Here is a 19,859-nt window from a genome sequence, read left to right as displayed (position 1 = left end):
TTTCTTTACTGAACTGCTGAGGAACTGCTGCGAAAACTACGAAAATATTTCTTGGCTGACGCCCATCAAGTTTTTTTTACACTGATAACCAATTCACATAATTTTCTAACTGTCCACTTCCTGCAAATCGTTGGTTAGTCGTGGGAGCACGACCAACAAACAATGTTTGCAGCATTACTGGAACTCAAATGTTTGTCTCTTACTATATCAGTGTAAAGATATATATATGTATATAAACATATTTATAATAAGACCCTCGGTAACTGTATTTGCCAATCAAAAGCCAATATATCATACCAGATTCGTTGTGAAATGGGTATAAACCAGGTGCATGTTACCTGCTTTGTTGGTTACAAACCGAACCGTGGACGCACAGGTGTGTAGGGTTCGCTCAGAAATGCTATCGCATGTAAGAAGCTACAGATAGCGAGGACCTTGCTCAGTGTCACGCAACGCTGTGATGCGACGTCACGTGGCGAGACATTACGTAACTGATCAGTGTGTGCCAATAAAAAAAAGTGAAAACCAACCATTTCTTATATCGGGTGTTTCAGCTAAGACTCAAAAATATGTCAGGCTGGTAACGTGAAAATGCAAATGACAAGAATATCATCTGGATTTTGGCATCACCCGCCTCGTTCCCGCTGCCCGTGTGGAAACTTTAGCGTTCCTAAACTCTTCCCATGTACTCCGAGTCTTCCTAAAATTGACTGATTTAGGAAAAGTCTCTAATTGGAACCATACATTTATTTTCACTGATTAAAAAATTAATAAGCGAATTTTGGTTCATTTTTCAGCCAATTAGTATGTTTTTCCTAAATGCCCGACGTTTACCGTGGCCGGCAGTTTGCTCCCGAAAAGAGTTTCATTTTTATTTTTTATCAATCACCCTATTGATAGGAATTTCTGAGTCTTCGCTTAAACACCCACCATATATACAGACCCTTCTCGAAATTCAGTGCCATCTGGTGACTCGAAAATCAGTTTCACTTTCGACGAATTAATGGCTGTCGTGAAACAGTACATCATCAGACGCCGTCACTTTTGCACAACAATGGCAGATGAGAATCAATTCTTCGATCAACTCATAATTCTTTCTTCAGTTGTTAATTTCGATCTTGCGAACATATGAACTGACCAGCAAAGCAAGCAGCAACTCACGAGCCCCTCAATTAGATTTCTACATCAAAAGGCTTTAGAGCAAGCTTGCGCCAAGAGATTGGTCAGATCACACCCTGAACTAAACGCTTACGCAGCTGTTGTACCTAGTCCATGCGTCATGTTATACTAAAGCTTGAGACATACGGGCCTCATCAGGGGTGGAACTCATGAAATGTATTTGGGAGCAGCCACGGGAGCAGCTGAAACCGCTGTTTTGGAGCAGGTTGGGAGCAGCTAAAACTCCATTCTGGAGCAGGCTAGGAGCAGCTCAGATCAGTTTTCATTGCACTTCAGCTTGTGTCTTAGACGAGCACGGGAGCAATTTCAATTGTGTTTAGCAGCACAGATGAACATGAGTGGTTAGGGACCTAGGTAGATTGGATAACAGTGTAACAGATGCGAAAACTTGAAACTTTGTGAGCCTTAATGAGAATTAAAAAGCAACTACCATATGTTTCTGAAGATGCTGTCCTTGATATTCTCTGAGTGGTTTTCAGCTGTTCAAAATGCAAACCAGCACTGCTTATCGCACAACCCACACGTGCTCCACATAGTAATTATATGTGCGAACCTTTTGACGTGCGAAAGCAACGGACGTGCAGTTGCGTGGAGGAACAGGGAAACAAATTTCGAGTTTATCCTATTGTGCAACTCAATACCGAAGCAGCAGACTACAATTAACGGAGTTATCGTATTCAAAGCGATAAGCAGGAGTAGACCTACCACTCGCTTAAAGGGATACTTCAACGAAATTTGAAATATTCCCGTCGTGTTCAAAAATAGGTTGAATATGATCCACAATATCCGTAAATGACAATCGCACGTTTTTATTTTGAGCCTGGTGGCTGTATTTTTCGTTATAAACGGCCCACTCTGGCAAGCGCTCGGAGAAGGCCCAGCGGAGACCACGTGACATCCAACGCAATCGTGACGTAGGTTGTCTCGGGACGAGCAAAGCTACGGCGAGGCTGACGTCGAGAGGATGGCCTAGTCGTTCCAGCCACCGAAGCGGCTGCTTTTGTACGAATTTTGAGTGGCGGGCTAATCTTCTATAATCTTGTAGGGGGACAATAGCGACCTCTGCGACACACAAAAGGCATTCTCGGGAAGAGGGGAGTTCCTCCTGCCCCTCTTCTCTCGTCGTGGCCGGAGACGAGACAACCTCCGTCACTAGCTGTCAAGGTTCCTAGACGGGCATTACAAGCGAGGCGTTAGCGATATCCACCAGGTGCTCTTTGCTAATCGTTTAATTCGTTTTAAAATTCCTTTTCGTGACTTTTTAACAAGATATTGGTATGTTCGATGTGATGCTGCTCCTTTGAACACATATAGACCAAAAAAATGCGCGCCGAAATTTCGTTGTAGTATCCCTTTAAGAGCTGCTGGCCGGCAAGGTTTCGGATCGGACCGCGTTTCAGACCTATCAAATCACAATTTATCTTGCAGGAATGCGGTTCCAACTTCTAACGATGAACTACTAAAAGGAATCTTTTGCTCATTTGTTTTCAACTGGCTGACGTACGGATCCGGGGCCGCAGAGCCTCAGGCAATCTGACGCTTAACGACTCGACCTCACCTCGGCCGACTTGCTTAACCGCTTATGGTAGAAGAATAACAATCCAGTCGCAGGTGTAGCACTTCGAATCCGAACCCTGCGTTTTTTTCGCGCGCTTCCGACTAGGGATACACAGGGAGAATAAACAGAACAAAGGATTGCAAGGCCGACCAAGCTAAACGCGCTAATCGTTGCCAATCGAGTCGATAAAAACCGAAACCAAGACAAAATATTTTTTTTTGCGCACGTTGTGCGATTTGGTGCATAATGGCGCAAGGTGTTGGCTGTGGCGCAGTTTCCGTGAAATGGCGCAGGATGGCGCAGACAAATGCGTTTGGCGCGAAATGGCGCAAATGGCGCAGCCGTTCCACCCCTGCTCATGTATACTCCGCTTAGTAGTCGAATCCTGTAAATATGGATACCCCACTTTATTGTCACGGATGAAAAAGGATAGACAAGCGTAAAACTGAAAATGAAGGTATAATCGGCGGACTTGTGCCAGAAGCAAGAGAAAGAATAAGCGTGGAGGAAGCAGAAGCAAGCGTCTAGGTGTCGGCGTGACAGCTGGCTAATGCGAGAGTAGGTCGGCAAGGCCATGCTGGGCTCCTCATTTACTCCACTCACTATCTCAAACATTCGGCCTAAAATGTTCATGCGTCGGACATTTGGAGTAAGAATAAACGCAAATTTTCTCAAAGTATGGAAAAGCATTCCCCCTCAGCCATGTACGCAGCAATATAGACAGCATTTTAAGAGTCAAACCGAGATTACACGCATTTATATCTCATTATTTAGACAACTCAGATAACGGACGCTTTTTGGGGGGGAACAAAGTTGTCCGTAGTAACAAGACATCACCGTATCTTCAACTTCGTCCTCCATCAGCCTCAAGAAAGCCACCATTAGTTTGGTAAAGATGCCATACACGAAGGTGATGATAGCGATCAAAGTTGCCGAACTAAATTTCAAAAAAGGTCCATCGCAATTTAGCACGACGGTTAGATCGGCCCGTTGAGCTACAGCTGCACAACTTCCTTTTTCCAATGGGAACAGGGAGGGAGGAAGCACCTTGGCGGAGAAGGGGTTGCAGTCGAGGCTGGTGGCCAGGAAGCAGACGGCATGCCGGCGCACCATGCTGGACCTGTCCAGCAGCCGGCCGGCCACCGTGGCCGCCAGGGCGTGCTGCCGGCCCAGAGGGATCACGCCCCGGATGCACAGCTCCTGCCACAGCTGCAGCACGTGGCTGCGCACAAAGGCATTCTCGTCCTCCAGGTGGGCCTGCTCGGCCCCCGGGGAAGGATGTCGTCAGTCGGTCAATCAATCAATTGATCGGTCAATCAATCAATTGGCCAAACAATTCATTTGTATGGCAATAGTCATATATGGCCCGTAATCCCGGTGGATAGTAGTGCATGCAATGGGTGGCATCGCCGAATGGCTAAATTTGGCGGGGAAACTGAATGGAAAAATTTTGCCGCCACCTTTAGAGGGGAAGCTTTTCTCCACCATATTTGGCAGAGAACTGCTTCCCGCCATATTTTTGCGTGTTACTTTAGCATTCGTAAGCCTTGCGTCTGGTTTGCCCGGTAACCCCCCCAGACTCTGAACATAGTGGGCATTGTGGAGAGCTACCATATTTTCCACTGTATAAACTGCAGACCTCACTGGATCGATGGTCATGGGCATGGTACAGAAAGAGTTGAACTGGCCTCACGTCATTTGTTGCATCATATGGTTCACCCACATGACGGAAGGACTGAGTAAACTGGAATAAAACATAAACTTAAATTTCAAATTATTTTGAAAAAATTCATTTTTCAATTTTGAGGTTTTCGGTTTCAGAAACTAATTATACACCCTTACACTAAATTTCATAACCATGCGCCAAATAGTTACGTTGATATAAAATATTTTCAACACATTGCGAGGCAGTAACAAAGTAAAGTAGTGCAATGTTTGAATGCATTTTTCTCAGTTCCACTTTTTGCTAGAAATTTCATACGAAGGAATCTTTTGTTCGAAGGGAAAAGTATTCTGATACCACAATCAACATATTTCTGAACTGAAATTTACTGGGGAATCCAACTATCTACTTTATTTTGTTTTAAGGTGAACCCCTCAGTGATACAAAACCGTGTTTTCAAAAATCGACACAGGGCAGATATGCATCTCATATTTCGAGGTAATAACTCTTCTTAAAATATTTACAGTTGAGTTATTAAACTATACCTGTTTTCACTTCAAGAAAAAAGCAAGTTTTGAGCATTGTTCATACACGGCGCAAAGTAGCTCTTACGAGATTTGGTTGTTGGAGGAAAAAGCAATGCTTTTGGCATTTGGAACGTGTATGTCTTGATAAGATAACAAATATCTAAACTAAAATTCACTGACATATATCTTAATTATCCACATAAAGGGGGAAATCAGTAAGGCTCCGCGAGGAGACGAACTTGTTTTACTATGGTTCTTGAGATGAAAACGAATAGAGATAGCCCGAAGGTCCCATATCCCCCACTTTACATTCAAGCAGTCAAAATGATACTCAATAGCTTCCTTTGCAAATCATAGATTTCCTACAAAGAGTGGCGTATCACCTTACGCAGGTATGTAAATTTGTCCTAGAGAGCTGAAAGTTTGCACAGTACACCTACATCTGAAGTTAAATCTCCCCTGCAAATTTTACTCCGATCACTTGAGTAGTTCAGAAGTTCAACCTATAGCCAGTGTCCCCCCTTAAAAAAAAAAAGGCAGTTACCATAGGTATTTACTCACAGAATGAACACACTTTTTTTTCCAAAAAATCGATGCAAAGTTTATTACGCAAAGTAAAATTTTTACATTCGTATTTACTCGCATAATGAACGGACCTTTTATCCCGAAAAATCGACGTAACTTCTTATCTCTTTGTGCGCTGCCTGCAACTCCAAAACCAAACTGGGATGCGCAAAAACAAAACAAAAGCTCCTCTTCATGTTGTTTTGTTTTTTTTCTTGCTTCCGTGTTGTTGTTTTTTCCGCCCTTCCCAAGTTGTTTTGTTTGCCCACGCTGCCCATGCATTGGCGGCCTCGCTGCACCAGGATAGAAAAGTGTGTTCATTTCGAGGGCTTCTTGCTTCTCTTTCCAAAGTGCGAGGAGGAGGCGAGGGCAGGATGCCTTCATTATGTGCGCTTTGCTCAGGGGAGGGCTTCTCCGCTTCTTTTTCTTATCTCCTTGCGCGCGGCCCACGCGACCCCATAACCAAACTCTGCTGTGCAAAAAAGAAAAAAACAGCTCCTTTTTGTTTTTGTTAGTTCCGTAGGTTGTTTTTTTGTTTTTTTCTTGCCGTCTTTTGCAAGCTGTTTTGTTTGCTTAGGCGAGGGCTTCTCTGCTTATCTTTCTTATATCCTTGCGCATGTGCAAGTAAATACAGTACCTGGGTTCATCCTCAATGCATTTAGTAACTGCATTTCTGAGTCGCATTCACTTTAACGAGCCAAGATGCAAACGCTAGAAGCTAGGGCAACGATAAAGAGATTCAAATATTTCCAATCCTTTCTTCGAGGCAAATTTAATATTAACATTGAAAAATATCACCTTTTCATCTGCCAGATCAATCAAGCAATACATATTTAAACACAATGTTTTCAAATATTCATTTTGCCTCAGGCAACACAAGATTTTATTTCACTTTGAAATGATATTACAACGCCTCTTCCAAATGAACACTTTACTGCTCTTTGTGCACTCATGTTTATTTTCTTTGTATTTCTAACACTGATTCCACTCCTGCTATGGCTTTCAGTGGAGAGCTGCAGTACTGCTAAATATATAAAGTTTTAAACTGCTTGCTTAATCATCTACCGTAAAGTTCCGAGAGACCGCCCGCACCCAGGAGATCGCCCATCCCATTTTTCTGGCTAAATATCTGTAACATAAAAATTCCGAAACATCGCCCACCCTCCGATTCCCGTCAGACGTCACGCGATGTCCGACGTCAATCAGATCAACCACGCAATTAGCTGTACAGGCACGCCTGACAAGTGAAAGCGAGTTCATAGTGGATTCGCGCATTTTTGCCTGCGATCTGCGTGCATGATATCAGCTCCCGTAACACGCGAATTGTCCCCACGTGTATGTTGCACCGTGAAATGCGAATCAGCTGCATCCGCAATCTGCGGTATCCGTCCCCGAGACACAAGGTTTGTAGCTTATTCCCGCGTTTTTGTCCGTGATCTGCACGCGCGATATTCTTTTTCGTGACAGGCAAGTTCGTAGCGGGTTCCCACAATTTCATTGCCCCATAAAACTTGAATCCGCTGCGTCCGGGATTTGCGGCATTCGTTTCTGTGAAATGCAAGTTCTCGGCGGGTTTCTGCGGGCCCTTCGCACCGCTAAAAGCAAAACTGTTGCATCCACAACCTGCAGCATCCTTCCCCGTGACACAAGAGTTCATAGCAAATTCCCGCATATTTATCGCATCGTGAAACACGAATTTGCGGTGTCCGCAATCTGCGGTATCAGTTCCCATGCCACGTGGTTTGCAGTCGGTGCGAGGGTGTTTATCATTAATCTTTGATAAAGTTTTGCTGTGGAATCCCCAAACATAGCCCACCCCATGTTTTTCACCATTTATTTCTTCATTTTGGGTGGGCGTTCTTTTGGAACTTTACGGTATTACTGTAAGAAACTTGAATGTACATCTGGCACATGCATCATTAATATTAAATCAATTCAGCATTATCTCATTTTCAAGAATTTTTGACACTCATCCCAACCCTCTCTGACCATTGCAAAATCATTGGGCTATGCCTTTATCCAAATTTTATAACAGCATAATCCTCAAACCAACATTCATAAAAAAAAAAAAAAAATTTCCTAACGCCTTTTTTGTTGTACGGGTCAGAACCTTGTTGCGAGGTGTCCGAAGCACGAACCACCATTTTTCTAAGTTCTTTTTATTTGCATAATGCCACCAATTGGAACGGTTTTCCCCCAAACATGGTCGCTAAACGTGATGCAAGGGAATTTCGGCAACTAATATTACCAGAGGCTGCACTTACACAAGGTATATACTTGTGTGTTTGTAGAAGTGCCCTTTTGCTGTCAGTCATTTAGTTTGCTTTTTATGCACACTGCTTTTCAGATACCACTGTTTTTCAGACAGCAACTGTTTCTTCGTTGCAACCAAACCCTTATGTAATATCACCAAAATACTGTGGCATATCAATAAATAAATTATAAAGCAGTAGCATTGTGCGAATATACTCAAATGGTAGTATTCAGGGATGGGCAGTATTTCAAATACAAGTATTTGAAATACATATTTTGCATACTTTCTGTATTTTGCATTTGTATTTAATTACAAAGTGGGTAATGTATTTGACGCGTGTATTTAAATACTAAAACGTGGGTATTTCAAATACAATTGTAATTAAATACAATTTTGTGAACGAAAATGCATCCCTCAAATTTATTGTCACGACTAATTTTGCTCATCCTAAGACGTGTCCAGAGCAGGAAGAAAACTATGTTCTGCACCGTATGCAGTGTTTCTCAATCAAGCACAAGCATTTAGTAATTTTTTTATTACGGTGCTAGTCCAGGGCAAGAATAGTGACGGAATTGACGTTCACAGTCAGACTGGCTAAATAAGTGCCTGTGACAACTTGTGATGCTCTCCAGCCTGATTTTTATCCATATGTTTGCCTGGAACATTCTAAATGCGCGGGTCATTCAGATTTTCGTAACTGGTGCGAGTTGCAACAATAAAATATTCTCTGGCTAGTTCTGCACGTCTTGGTCGTCTCAGTTCTTTGTTGGTCTATACCAAAATGTAATCGACAAAAAAAGCTGCTCGAAGCTCTGTACTTTTTCACCTATTACGTCCAAGCTGATTACGTTTTTTTGTGATTATATTTTTATTACGTTACTAGAGCCTCGCACACTAACTCCCAAGTGTGCGATGCAAAATTAAAATGAGATACCCAGAAACCCATTGCAGGTGCCCTGAAGTCACTGATGCAAATTTTGAGGAATGTATTTGGAAAAGTATTTGGAGGAGAACGAATACATTTGGTTGTATTTATATCTTGCACTTAAATGCTTTTTTGGAAATGTAATTAGATTTGTAATTAAATACATTTTTGGCAAAGTATTTTGTATTTGTATTTCGATACAAATTTGCATGTATTTTGCCCATCCCTGGTAGTATTGAATAATACACTATTTGATAATCATTTCAAGATGAGCTGCGATATTTGTATTTTTCGCAGCGTGTTAGCCCTGCTGAGCGCACTTCTCACCGAGCACCGGTGCACTGTAAAGAAGCAAGACCTGCGGAGCTCGCTTCCGCGGGTGTTGCTTCTCCCAATCAGTAAAATGGCGGAGCCCTCAAAAAAATTGGGAAAGAGAGCGCCGCTACACTAAGCATAGCTTCATTAGTCGCTCCAGTGACAGTATTTCCAACAGCAATAAATAAGGAGGACAAGGGGGTACCTCGAGCTTGTCCAGAAGTAAATCCCGCAGCTCTTTCTCGCCGGGGGCCAGGTCGTCTCTGCTCAGCACTGCCAGCACTGCCTTGCTGAACACTGTCAGCACACTGTTGCGGATGGTGCAGCTCTGCACGAGCGAGAGCAGTCCGGATAGCGTCAGGAAGCAAGGGGCAGCGATGAAACTGCCGAGAACACGCACTCTGCTCGTGACGAGGAGTGCGAGTGAGCAGTACGTACCAGGCACGGCAGATTCCAAGGGACAGACGGAAGAATGACAAGGCAGAAAGAGCCTAGCTGTTTTAATCATTGTAGGAGGCCACTTTGGCAGTGTGTTCGCCAGCTCACATAATGAAATCTCTTAGACAGCATTTAAATGAAAAGAACACATAATTTTTTTTTAGAAAATATAAAATAATATTTTGGTCAAACGGGCTAATTTAGTGCACTTCAACGGAGAGCAGTTTGCCTTTAGTGTCATTTCCGTAGTGTGCCACACGACTTCTTCCTGAAGAACACACTCGGCTTCAAGCGAGTTTGCTTCTTTAAATTCTTCTTTATCTTGGCTTGTGATGATCGATCAGAATCATCCAACTGGCGTAAATATTGTCAATTAACGTAAAAATGTCTTGTAATCTGTCCTTATTAAAAAAAAAATATTGTTGAGACATTTACTTTACTTTACCCATCGTTATTGTCATAATTTCCAAGTGAGACTAATTGATCCCGTGTAGCCACAGAAACACTTGAAGTATGTTCGGTTAGATGAAGTGCCCCTGGTTGAAGAGCCCTAAATTAGTTTGTCTGACAAGGGTACTAGATATGAAAGGTGAATGAAACACACACAAAAATTTGATTCTGCTAAGACAGTAAAATCGCCACAGCACTTGTCTGTTATAACAATACACGGAACATTTTTCATTTTCACCAATGAAATGGCACCGCGACAAGTAGACTGCACCACTGCAGCACTGCCTCATGGAAAAGCTGAGATATTACGCCCCTAAATCAGTAAATATTGTTTATTTTTGTTTAAAGGGAGACAATACCTGGAAGTGTTTACTTTTAAAGTGCTAGCTTTAAAACTAAACCCTTCCAGAAATTGCCTCCCCTTTTGGGTGACACTAAGCAGGGATTTCCGTTTTGGTGTTTGTTGCTGTCTGTCGTCGCAGCGGGGATCGAAAAACCATTCTTATCTGCGCTACATGAAGAGGGAAAATTATGCATACCCCTCTTCGCTCATTGCCGAGCGTCAACATTACACCCTCCCCTCACCGCTCAACAACACCAGGGAAACCTTTGTGTGTGGCGTCACTGCCACAGACTCTCCCTAATGGCGCCACTGTGCCAAGGCCATACCCATCCCAGGAAAGAGCGCGGAGGGAACGGCTCAGTTTACAGCTGGCTTCCGCGGCCCCCTTGGGCGAACACCTTCGACGTGGCCAACCCACAACAGACGTTTCACCGATATCGCGTTTCGACGATTCCGTGCTCTGTGCCGCAACGACATTCCAGTCATCGTAACCGGCGACTTCAACGTCAACCTTGGCGGTTGCAAGAGCGACTGGTTCCGCATCCTCGTCACAGCGGAATTAGGCCTCTGCGTGGTGTCCGATGTCGACGCACCCACAATGTGTGCCGGTAACACCATTGACCTTTTGCGTCCGAAGAAAGTTGACACGTGCATCCAGTGTCTTGCCTCAAACACTTACTTTACCAGACACCGAGCCCTTGTGGCAGACTCGTCAGTGGCATCCACGAAGCCAACGACGATGGAAATCTGCATTAACCACTTCGCACCTCCGTCGTGAGGTACCCGACGACACCGTTTTGCTCGCATTGCATGAAATGGCTACAGTGACCACTTTTATTTCTTTGCAGATTGTGGGCAAAAAAGGGTGCCTTTCTTAACTACGGTACTTACTGTAAAATATCGGGCAAACTTGTGAGATAATCGCAAAAAAATGGGGGATGGGCGCTTGTCCGGTCATGAATTTTACATATAAATGTACTGTACGTATTTCCTCAGATCGCACAAATTTGGTAATGGGCGCTTAATGTGAAATGGGCGGATGCACGGTATTCTACAGTACTCAATCTGAGTGAAATTTGCAGGGTATGTTGGTAAAGATATAAAAGGACCACATGGAAAATTTCAGCTCAATAAACAACTTCCACGAGATACTACTGAGGAACCGCATATTCCGGAGTGAAAAGCATGTCTCCTTAAAGAATCTATTATTTCAAAATGGAGCCGATAATCAATTGCTTTGCCAGCTTCATAAGTGGGTCCTTTATCTGTTCTTGTTGGCGACGACTTTCAGCTTATGACTTTTCTGAGCGATCTTGGAGGTGTCCATTGCCTTCACGTTAGCCTTTGAAACCTTCTGTTAGGCCATCGTCCTCATGCGCTTTTTATAATGCTTTTCAGAGTTTATGCCAACCTCATTGAGGATCCTTTCAAAGCCTTAAGGTCCCAAGTTGAGCTCAGGACAGGGACTACCATGACAGCGGCAGTCCCCACGGTCTTCAGCGACACTAATTCCGTCTTGGGGCACCTTTTCCAGCTCAGTGCGTCTAGAGAATCGTCTGCGTTCTGCGTCTTCATCCTGCAGTACCTTTCAATTGAGCTCTAAGCAGGGGGCGGTTGTACAGAGGATGTTTCGCAATGTCTCTCGTGAAAGCTGACCAATATGGAAGTGGCACGACGGTTTCCCCGCTGCCTCTAGGGCCTTCTGGCGGCTGTCATGGCACCATGAGTCCTCTCCGCTAGGGCAGGCCGCATGCCATGGCTCTTCATTTAGTTGGAGTATGAGTACAGAAGACTCGCAAATAAGCCTTGCAACATCTTCTGTTAAGAGTGCTGCCTTTCAAAGCGGATGCATAGTAGCTTCTCAGCTTCTTCATTACGACGTTAGTCAACTTCCCCTTCCCTCCAAGTCCTCTCTGGATCTTCTTTGACTTTTCCATGGTACTGTACATTCTCTTGGGCACGTGGTTGACACAGAGTACACCCAAAGCTTCACAAAAGTGAATCTTTGGGTGTACACTGTGACCCAAAAGCTTCACCACTTCCTTTTCTTATGTTTGTCCATGGTATTTAGAAAGCTTGTGTCCACGATAACGAGACGAAAATGCACGCATTTGCCCGGTTCCATCCCAAACTAGCTGTCCATAGTTCACACCGTGGGTTTCTACATTATTGAAACAAAATTGCGAGGATATTGAACCCGCGGGCCGACATTTAACACCCTTACAAAGCTACAGTTAAAATTCAGAGCAAACAGACTCGTAATATCTTGGTCACTCTTGAGTGCAATCTGCGAGGCTCGAGAAACCGAAATAGTATTAGCAAATTTCCAAAGTCACTTTCCCAGTTAAGGGTGCGTCAACGTGAAATTGATTCACCATGACGGCTGGGGCAGAGGTTGTGTCCAGCTCACCTTGATGTCGAGCAGGCTGTCCAAGAGGCTGGCAGACTTGAGCACGAGGTCGGGCATCCGCTCCGACAGCTCCACCAGGAAAGTGGCCATGTTGCGGATGCTTCCAGACTCCTGGGCAGACTCCAGGGAGTCCAGCCGACACAGCTCCCTGCAAAATGCCACGTCCACTCGCTGGGCCGACTCGTGCAAATGCGGACAGCACACAAGCCACAAGAGCCCCAAGGACACAGATGGTACTACAGACAAGAGGGAGTAGAAGAGGGCAGGCGCAAACCAGCAGCTGACGTTTTACTGAATACGAAAAGACGAGGAGGACGGGAGTAGAAATTTCTGAAATAAATACTCTAAACGAGAAGAAATAAAACAGAAATGAAGGCGAAAACATAAAGAATTGGGCACGTCGGTAGCTTAACATTGTCCATGTTAGAGGCTAAAAAAACTTTTCGTGGAAGGCTCGTAAAGATATTACGCACCGGAAAAAATCAGCCTTTTGTGTCAAGTCCTTGTTTCAAACTACTTTTGTTCACATACCGCGCACTGAAAAGCATGGCGAAAGAGCCCAAGTGAGCACCTGATCGCACCACCCTGCCGTCTCCTTCCAACCGATAAACTCCTTTGTAAGAAGGATCAAGCTTGTATAACTTTTTCTCTCTTCCCTTGCGCAACTTTTGCTTTTCTTGTTTTCTATACTAGTTTTTTTTATTTAATTACATACACTTTTTGCCAGTTTGATACTTTAGCCCCTTGTTCCAGGGAGAAAAGCCAGCCGCTGGATGGCGAAAAAAAACATGCGGTTTGTGTAAGGCCCGTTGACTGGCACAAACCACTCGGTATGTGGTTTGTACATTTTTGTTTTGTTTTTTATTATCTTTATTTATTATTTATTTTTAATGTGTTGTTTTTATTTTTATTTTAGTCATTTTTTTTATGTTTTATTTATTTTCACTTACTTACTTCTCTTATTTATTGTTTTATTATTTTATTGTTATTTTCACTTGTTAATTCAATTAATTGATTATTTTGTTTTATCATTTTCATTCAAAACGCGCGGCTTTCTCCCCGGCGCATTTAGAATGAAATGTGCCGATGATGCTCCCAGAGTAGCCATACAATGCAAAACACAACTCAGTGGCTATACACCGACTAAACTGTCTGACGTCGTGCGGAGTAAAATATTGCGGTCAAAATTTGCATTTTTCACAGAAACATGATTTATAAAATATGAATCCCCTCTAGGCACTTTCAAGAAAATGTTTAAATACGGCGCCGAGTTCCGAGCACACGCATGCCGTCACACTTAGCCAAACAGGATTTCCATTCTCTCTCGCGCCCATTCAACCCCTGCGGTTGGGAAGGAAGACGGGTAAAGGGAGCGAGACCTGCCGCACCGGGTTCGTGTCGGGCCAGGATTGGGCTGTTGAGACTCGACCACACAACCTCACGAAATCTTGAAAATCGATTTTAGAAACAGCGGCAATCTTCCCCCGTGGGTGTCCGACAGCCACCACACAGACTCGGGCTAGAGCTCCGTTGGGGCGCCTTTCTTACGTCGATTTTACGTGGGACTTCGTAAGCTATACATGTTCCCGAAATCCCACAAATGTCATTAACAAGCGTGTCACTCATTAATTAATGACATTTGTTTGCAACGCAAGTTCCCGACGTGCGTTCGTGACAACTTTCTCGCAGAAAATGGCCCATCAAACACGTTTTGCACTAAAAGAAGCGGAATAGAAATCTATCAACTGAGCTCAGGGAGCTACAGTTCAACAATAGGAAATGACGAGTTAAGAAACCGGTAGATAACACTCTATCGCGCAAACAGCCATAACCCAGCAAAAGGCAACGAGCATGTGCTGCAGGCGGAGCTCCCGCCGAATTCTTTACCCGTCACCTACCAGAGCACAGCTTCTTCGCCGACAGTGCCGCATTGACTTATGCGTCCCCTTTAGCATTCTCGACATACGTTTACCCAACTTAACCGGCAGTTCCTACCGTAGCACCTTGAGTCATCGCTCACCGACCTGCCGCCGCAAATTCATTAAAAAAAAAGTGGCGGGGGCCATGTCTCAGTCGGTAAACGCAAAAAGTTTAGAAAAAGCTAAAAAAGACGCCCATTTTTCAGTATGCGTCTAGTCCACAAGAAATACATTCAACTCAAAACTCAAATCAGTTTCAATGTTTTATGCGAAAAATGCTCAGGAAAGAATGTTTTGCTATCGCAAAGCCCGTTGCTTGCATACGTGCAATGAACACCACCGATCGACATACGTTGCAAACATTTTGCTCTGTGTGTGGTGTCTAGGCATGCTCCTCGTTAGTCGTCAACTACCGAGAAGCATGCCAGGATGGACCTCCCACAGCGTAAACTGAGCATCACAATTACCACAACGTAACCTCCAACAATCCTATGTAATCTCAGTATTAAGCAGTGTTAAAACTACTACACCGTAAAAGCATGTTTCTAACACAGCTCCATTCTCTTCGTTAGTAAAAAAAAAAAAAAAGAAAGTCAACAACCAACCTGGTGCATGAGCGAGCAGATGAAAGAAGCGACGAAGAGCGATGCTGAGGAAGCGAGAAAGCCGGCGATCGCGTTGGCAAATACTTTGGTGTCGGGCCAAGTCGGGCGCCTTCTTAGTCGCAAGAAGAGACCCTTGCGCAAATTTCTTGTTTGGTGCATATGTGCGTCATCTGTGCTACTTATAACGAACAGCAGAAAACGCTACGATCAGTTCGTTATAGCAAGTAGTTCGATATAGCAAAAAAAAACATTTACAACGAACTTCCACGATGAGTTTGTTGTAAGGCGAGAGACTCTCTTTCTTTCTCATCTCTTCCCTTCCGCCTCGCAACAACGCGCTAAAAAGATTTTTTTTTTTTTTTTCAGTTTTTTTTAGCTTATTTCTCTGCATTGCTTCTCCTCGTGGGCGAAGGCTTTGAAGCAATTTTTTTTTTTGCGTGTGTGCAGATTGTTTTTTAGCTTTCTCTCCCTCCCCCCCCCCCCCTTTTTTTTTTCTGAACCGCTTCTCTTCGCTCAACTTTGTTCGCAACTTGAGCTTTTTGAATTTTCTTTCTTTCCTACTTGGAAGCCTTTCCGGGGAAGAAGTTCGATATGGCCAATATGTTGTTCGTTATAAAACATACTTTTTACATCCATTTTTATTTAAATTTTCCGCGAGTTCGATATTGAAAATAATTCGCTGTACGTGGGTTCGTTCTAAACGGGTTTCACTGTATCAACGCAGGTTGAGGCGGCGTTGCTGCGTGGCATGGACGGCACCACGAACACGGAGCTTGAGATGGGACACTCTACAAACGTCTGTGTACGACGTTCCAACAAATCTTTATTCAACTGTTGGGTTTGTCTTAAACATAGCACAACCTTACCAACCGCGGTTGCGACGTTCTGGGAGAAGGAGCGGTTTGGCAGTGGCCTTACTTCGGTGGAGACGGATTTCAACCTTACACTCTCCGGTTACATTCCAGGATATGGGGCGTTCACTGATCTTGCGATCCCCGACTGGATTACTGCTCATGTTATCTTTCAAACTGCTTTTCTTGTTAGAACGACTTCGAGGTCGTGGAAATTGGGGAGGAGATGCGTAAACAAAGAGAAGTCTTTTTCCCTCCTTCGTTTAACTTTGTCACCCAACAGTCCGGTCTGCGGCCGCGTCATTCGGGTAGAATGAATGTTCACGAATCGTGAAGCCCACGCTAGGGTATTTTGTAGGGGTGGGTGATCACTCAGTTTTTTTTGTTTTTTTTTTACATCGATATTTGCCCAAAAACTGGGGACAGCAATGACTCGGGATATTACGGTATACACGTTTGCGAGAGAGGCTCATGTGCGCCGCACTTTGTGCGATGCTTGCTCCTCGTAATGTTTCCACCGTGTTGGGGTGGGCCAGGGACACGTCGCTGGTGCGCGCGAATGTGGACCAACCAAAAAAAACTTTCAGCCTTTTCACTCTGGTGAAGGAAGAGCAGCGGAGCTGCAGTCTGTTCTCACAACGGCTTTCTAGGCGAGCGATGTGGTCTTTTTTCAAAAGAGGAATCTGAAGCACTCGATGCAATGGAACTCGAGGCGACAGCGGCTTCGCAGCGCGAAGGGATTGCGAACCCCTTCGCGCTGCTGCGTACGTCGCCACTCCTTCCGCACCATATTTTATTTCCCAAAAAAAAGGGCACGCGGTTGACCCATCGTGAGTCCAAACCGAAACTGATAAGAGCACAGGAAACAGCGCACAAAACAGACGAGGATGGAGAAGGAACACCGTGATGTGACGAGCGCAGCACACGTCACGTGTGTCTTCTTCGTCCTCGTCTGTTTTTCGCTGCTTTCTACGATGAATTCCTACCAACTCGCCCAACTATCCATTCTTGTATGGTAGCTGGAAAGGTTGCCGCCATCTATGAGCGACGGCGGTAGCTGTCCAGAGGTTTGTGCAGGTTTGTGTCGACATTTGTTTGATACTGGACACGATCCTGGGAAACCTAGCCCTTAACAGCTCTGCTGTAAAAAGCAGCAGCCATGACGTGACGTGTGAGCATGTAAGAAAGACAGTGCGGGGAAAGGCGCACAATGATTGGGCCCCGCAATGGATCGCTGGGCTTGCTCAGATAAAGGGGCGTTATTTCTGCGTGCAGTCCGACATCTTGCGGGTAATTGGTATGTACAGATCCCCAAAGACGTCAGCATGACGTGCACCTTGGTAGCGGGCTGTTTGCCTTTTCGGAAGAATGTGGGCTGGCGGCAATGGGGTTGTGGAAGGAGCTTATGGTGCATTCTAATTGCGCTTTGAGAGTTTAGATATTTTTTATAATTTTTCGGAATCTCACAACGATCAGTGGTGTCTACTTTAGCAAGAGACGCCTGGTGACATTGTACCGTTATGTATTGATCCACACTACGCCACTTCCGAAACCGTTCGAGTCACCTGCGGCCAGTCCCGCGTACGTTTTCTCTTCAATGCCACTTCTTCCTCTTCACTCCCGTTCCCCCGCGCATCCCCGGGACGAGCCCGTTCGGTGCCGCACTATCCCTCACAATCCTACCCCCTTAGAAAGCGAAGTCCGGTCGGTCTTCGCAGAACTTCAGAAGCTGGTCCACATGTGCCAGTCCCACCAGTCTTCCAGTTGTTTGGTCCCTCAGACGATAGCCAATGGCCCCCACTTTCCCCACCACCGCAAAACGTCCCAAACGTCCTGGAGCCAGTTTTGCTGCCACTCCTTTGCTGGCATCACTGAGGGTGTGCAGGTCGCGTAGTACTGTGTCACCTATTTGGAACTCTGACTGCTGTCGGGTTTGATTGTAGTAACGACGCTGTTGCTCTTGTGCTTTTCTTTGGTTCTCCAGAGCAAACTCATACGTGTCCTGTAGTCTAGACGTCAAATCTGCCACGAAGCCCGGCGCGCCAGTGGTTGGTAAAGGGAGTTGGCCGGGGTACTGTTCCCAAGGGCAGCGGAGCTGGCGCCCAGAACACAAAAGGGCAGGTGAGTACCCTGTGGTGACGCTCTTTCAGGCTCGCAAAGGTGTTACCTGCACAGAAGTCTTGGACCTGAGGGTGCATTTGCTTCAACACCCGCTTGACAATTCACATCAAGTCACATCGTCGCCGATCCTGTCATAGTACGTGGCTATAACATAAATGAACTGTTTGAGGTTCTCCTCCAGCTGTTGAGTTTGGAGCCTCAGTTCTTGTTTTAGGCCTTTCTTTTCGTCAACAAGTGCGAACTCCTTTCGGAAAGCGGTAGCAAACGTTGACCAGTCAACGAAGTACTTTGTGAACCGAAACCACAGTTTCGCGCTTCCCTGGAGGGCTGCAGGTACAACCCGGCTGAGCCGGTCCTCGAGTTTCACGCCATGAACGAGGCAAAAGTTCTCCAGGTGATCCAGGAACTCCTCTGGCGACTGCAAGTCTCCGAAACCAACGAACTTCGGGGGCTGAACGGGGACCAGCCGTGGGCATGTTGAATCCTGGTCATCTGTTGTAAGTAAGATTAAGGTTTTAATGGCGCAGCAGCAACGGAGGCCAAGGTCATCCGTTGTGCTGGTCTCAGTGACAGCCGCCTCGACAAAAGGCACCGCTTCCTCTTCCGCGGCAGGAAATGGAGTAGCAAACAAAAGCTCACGAACGTGGGCTCCGATCTTCTCCCGCTGTAGCAGTGTCCCGCCTGTTTGTTGCAGCAGTGTCTGAAGAAGCTCCGGTGGCACGAACACCGACGGTTGGTTCATTTTAAGCAACGGACGAGCCCCTACTTGTTATGTATCGATCCACACTACGCCACTTCCGAAACCGTTCGAGTCACCTGCGGCCAGTCCCGCGTATGTTTTCTCTTCACTGCCGCTTCTTCCTCTTCACTCCCGTTCCCCCGCGCATCCCCGGGACGGGCCCGTTCGGTGTCGCGCTATCCCTCACAGTACGATAAGCCGCGAATTTCCTGGATGGAGAGCAGGTCCCCCCACCTTTTTCCTATGGTGTACCTTTTTCCTACGGTGCTGCACTTCCATAAAAATTTCCACTGAATCTCAAAGGCAGCTACGACCGTTTACTTAGGGTTTTGAAAGACGTCTTCGGCGAATGACGTCAAACGAGTGGAAACGTGTCATTCAGCATGCAGCCACCCAGGCTCTACAACGCCTCACCCGGGAGACTTACACGGGCCTAAATATGACCGATTCCGAACTTCCAGTAGCTGCATTAACGGAGAAGGAGCGCAATACAGCAAATTGTCATAGAGATCAATGTCTCGTACAAAAGTCAGACGGTGGGGCTTCCTGCCAATTTCCTGGTGCCACAAGCTTTGGATTCATTCCAAAGCTTTGGCACCAGCTTTGGCTTTGGCTTTGGCTTTGGCACAAGCTTTGGATTCATTTGGATTCATGAATTTCTCTTCTGAAAATGGGTGTTCTAAAAATCGCAAGTCCAAAGAGTTGGCAAGCACCCAGACGAAAACAATGCAAGCGAACTGTGGAGAAGAATTACCGCGAAGCTTGCCGCGGACCCCTTGGTGGAGTTTGAGGATTATGATGCAGCGTCGCCAGAGCTGACGACCGACGATATTCTAAACAACATTCACGAAAAGAAAACCTGCAGCGGCGAGGAGACCCAGAACGATGAAGGCGTGGAGGCAGCGCACGCAGACTGACAGGAAGAACCCGTCTCCACCTCCGATGTCCCAAGTGCCGTCGGCAAGTTGCGCATGTTCCTTGGAAGCTGTACCAACGTG

At 45.5% G+C, this 19,859-nt stretch overlaps 1 protein-coding gene across 1 annotated transcript in view; it reads right to left on the bottom strand.

Moving 5' to 3' along the window:
- LOC8034613 (condensin complex subunit 1) overlaps positions 1-19,859 on the bottom strand; it is a 182,994-nt gene that overhangs the window by 147,487 nt on the left and 15,648 nt on the right. Inside the window, exons 9-11 of the mRNA XM_042290992.1 lie at positions 12,627-12,774; positions 9,191-9,313; positions 3,785-3,994 (exon numbers count right to left, since the gene is read on the bottom strand). Of these exons, the coding sequence (XP_042146926.1) occupies positions 3,785-3,994; positions 9,191-9,313; positions 12,627-12,774 (481 nt within the window). The remainder of the gene's footprint in view (positions 1-3,784; positions 3,995-9,190; positions 9,314-12,626; positions 12,775-19,859) is intronic.

Source organism: Ixodes scapularis, unplaced genomic scaffold, assembly GCF_016920785.2.
Source record: "Ixodes scapularis isolate PalLabHiFi unplaced genomic scaffold, ASM1692078v2 PGA_scaffold1__304_contigs__length_218370807, whole genome shotgun sequence".
In the NCBI taxonomy this organism is placed as follows: Eukaryota; Metazoa; Arthropoda; class Arachnida; order Ixodida; family Ixodidae; genus Ixodes; species Ixodes scapularis.
Note: the sequence above shows the minus strand (reverse complement) of the source record. Positions and strands in the feature narration are given on the sequence as shown.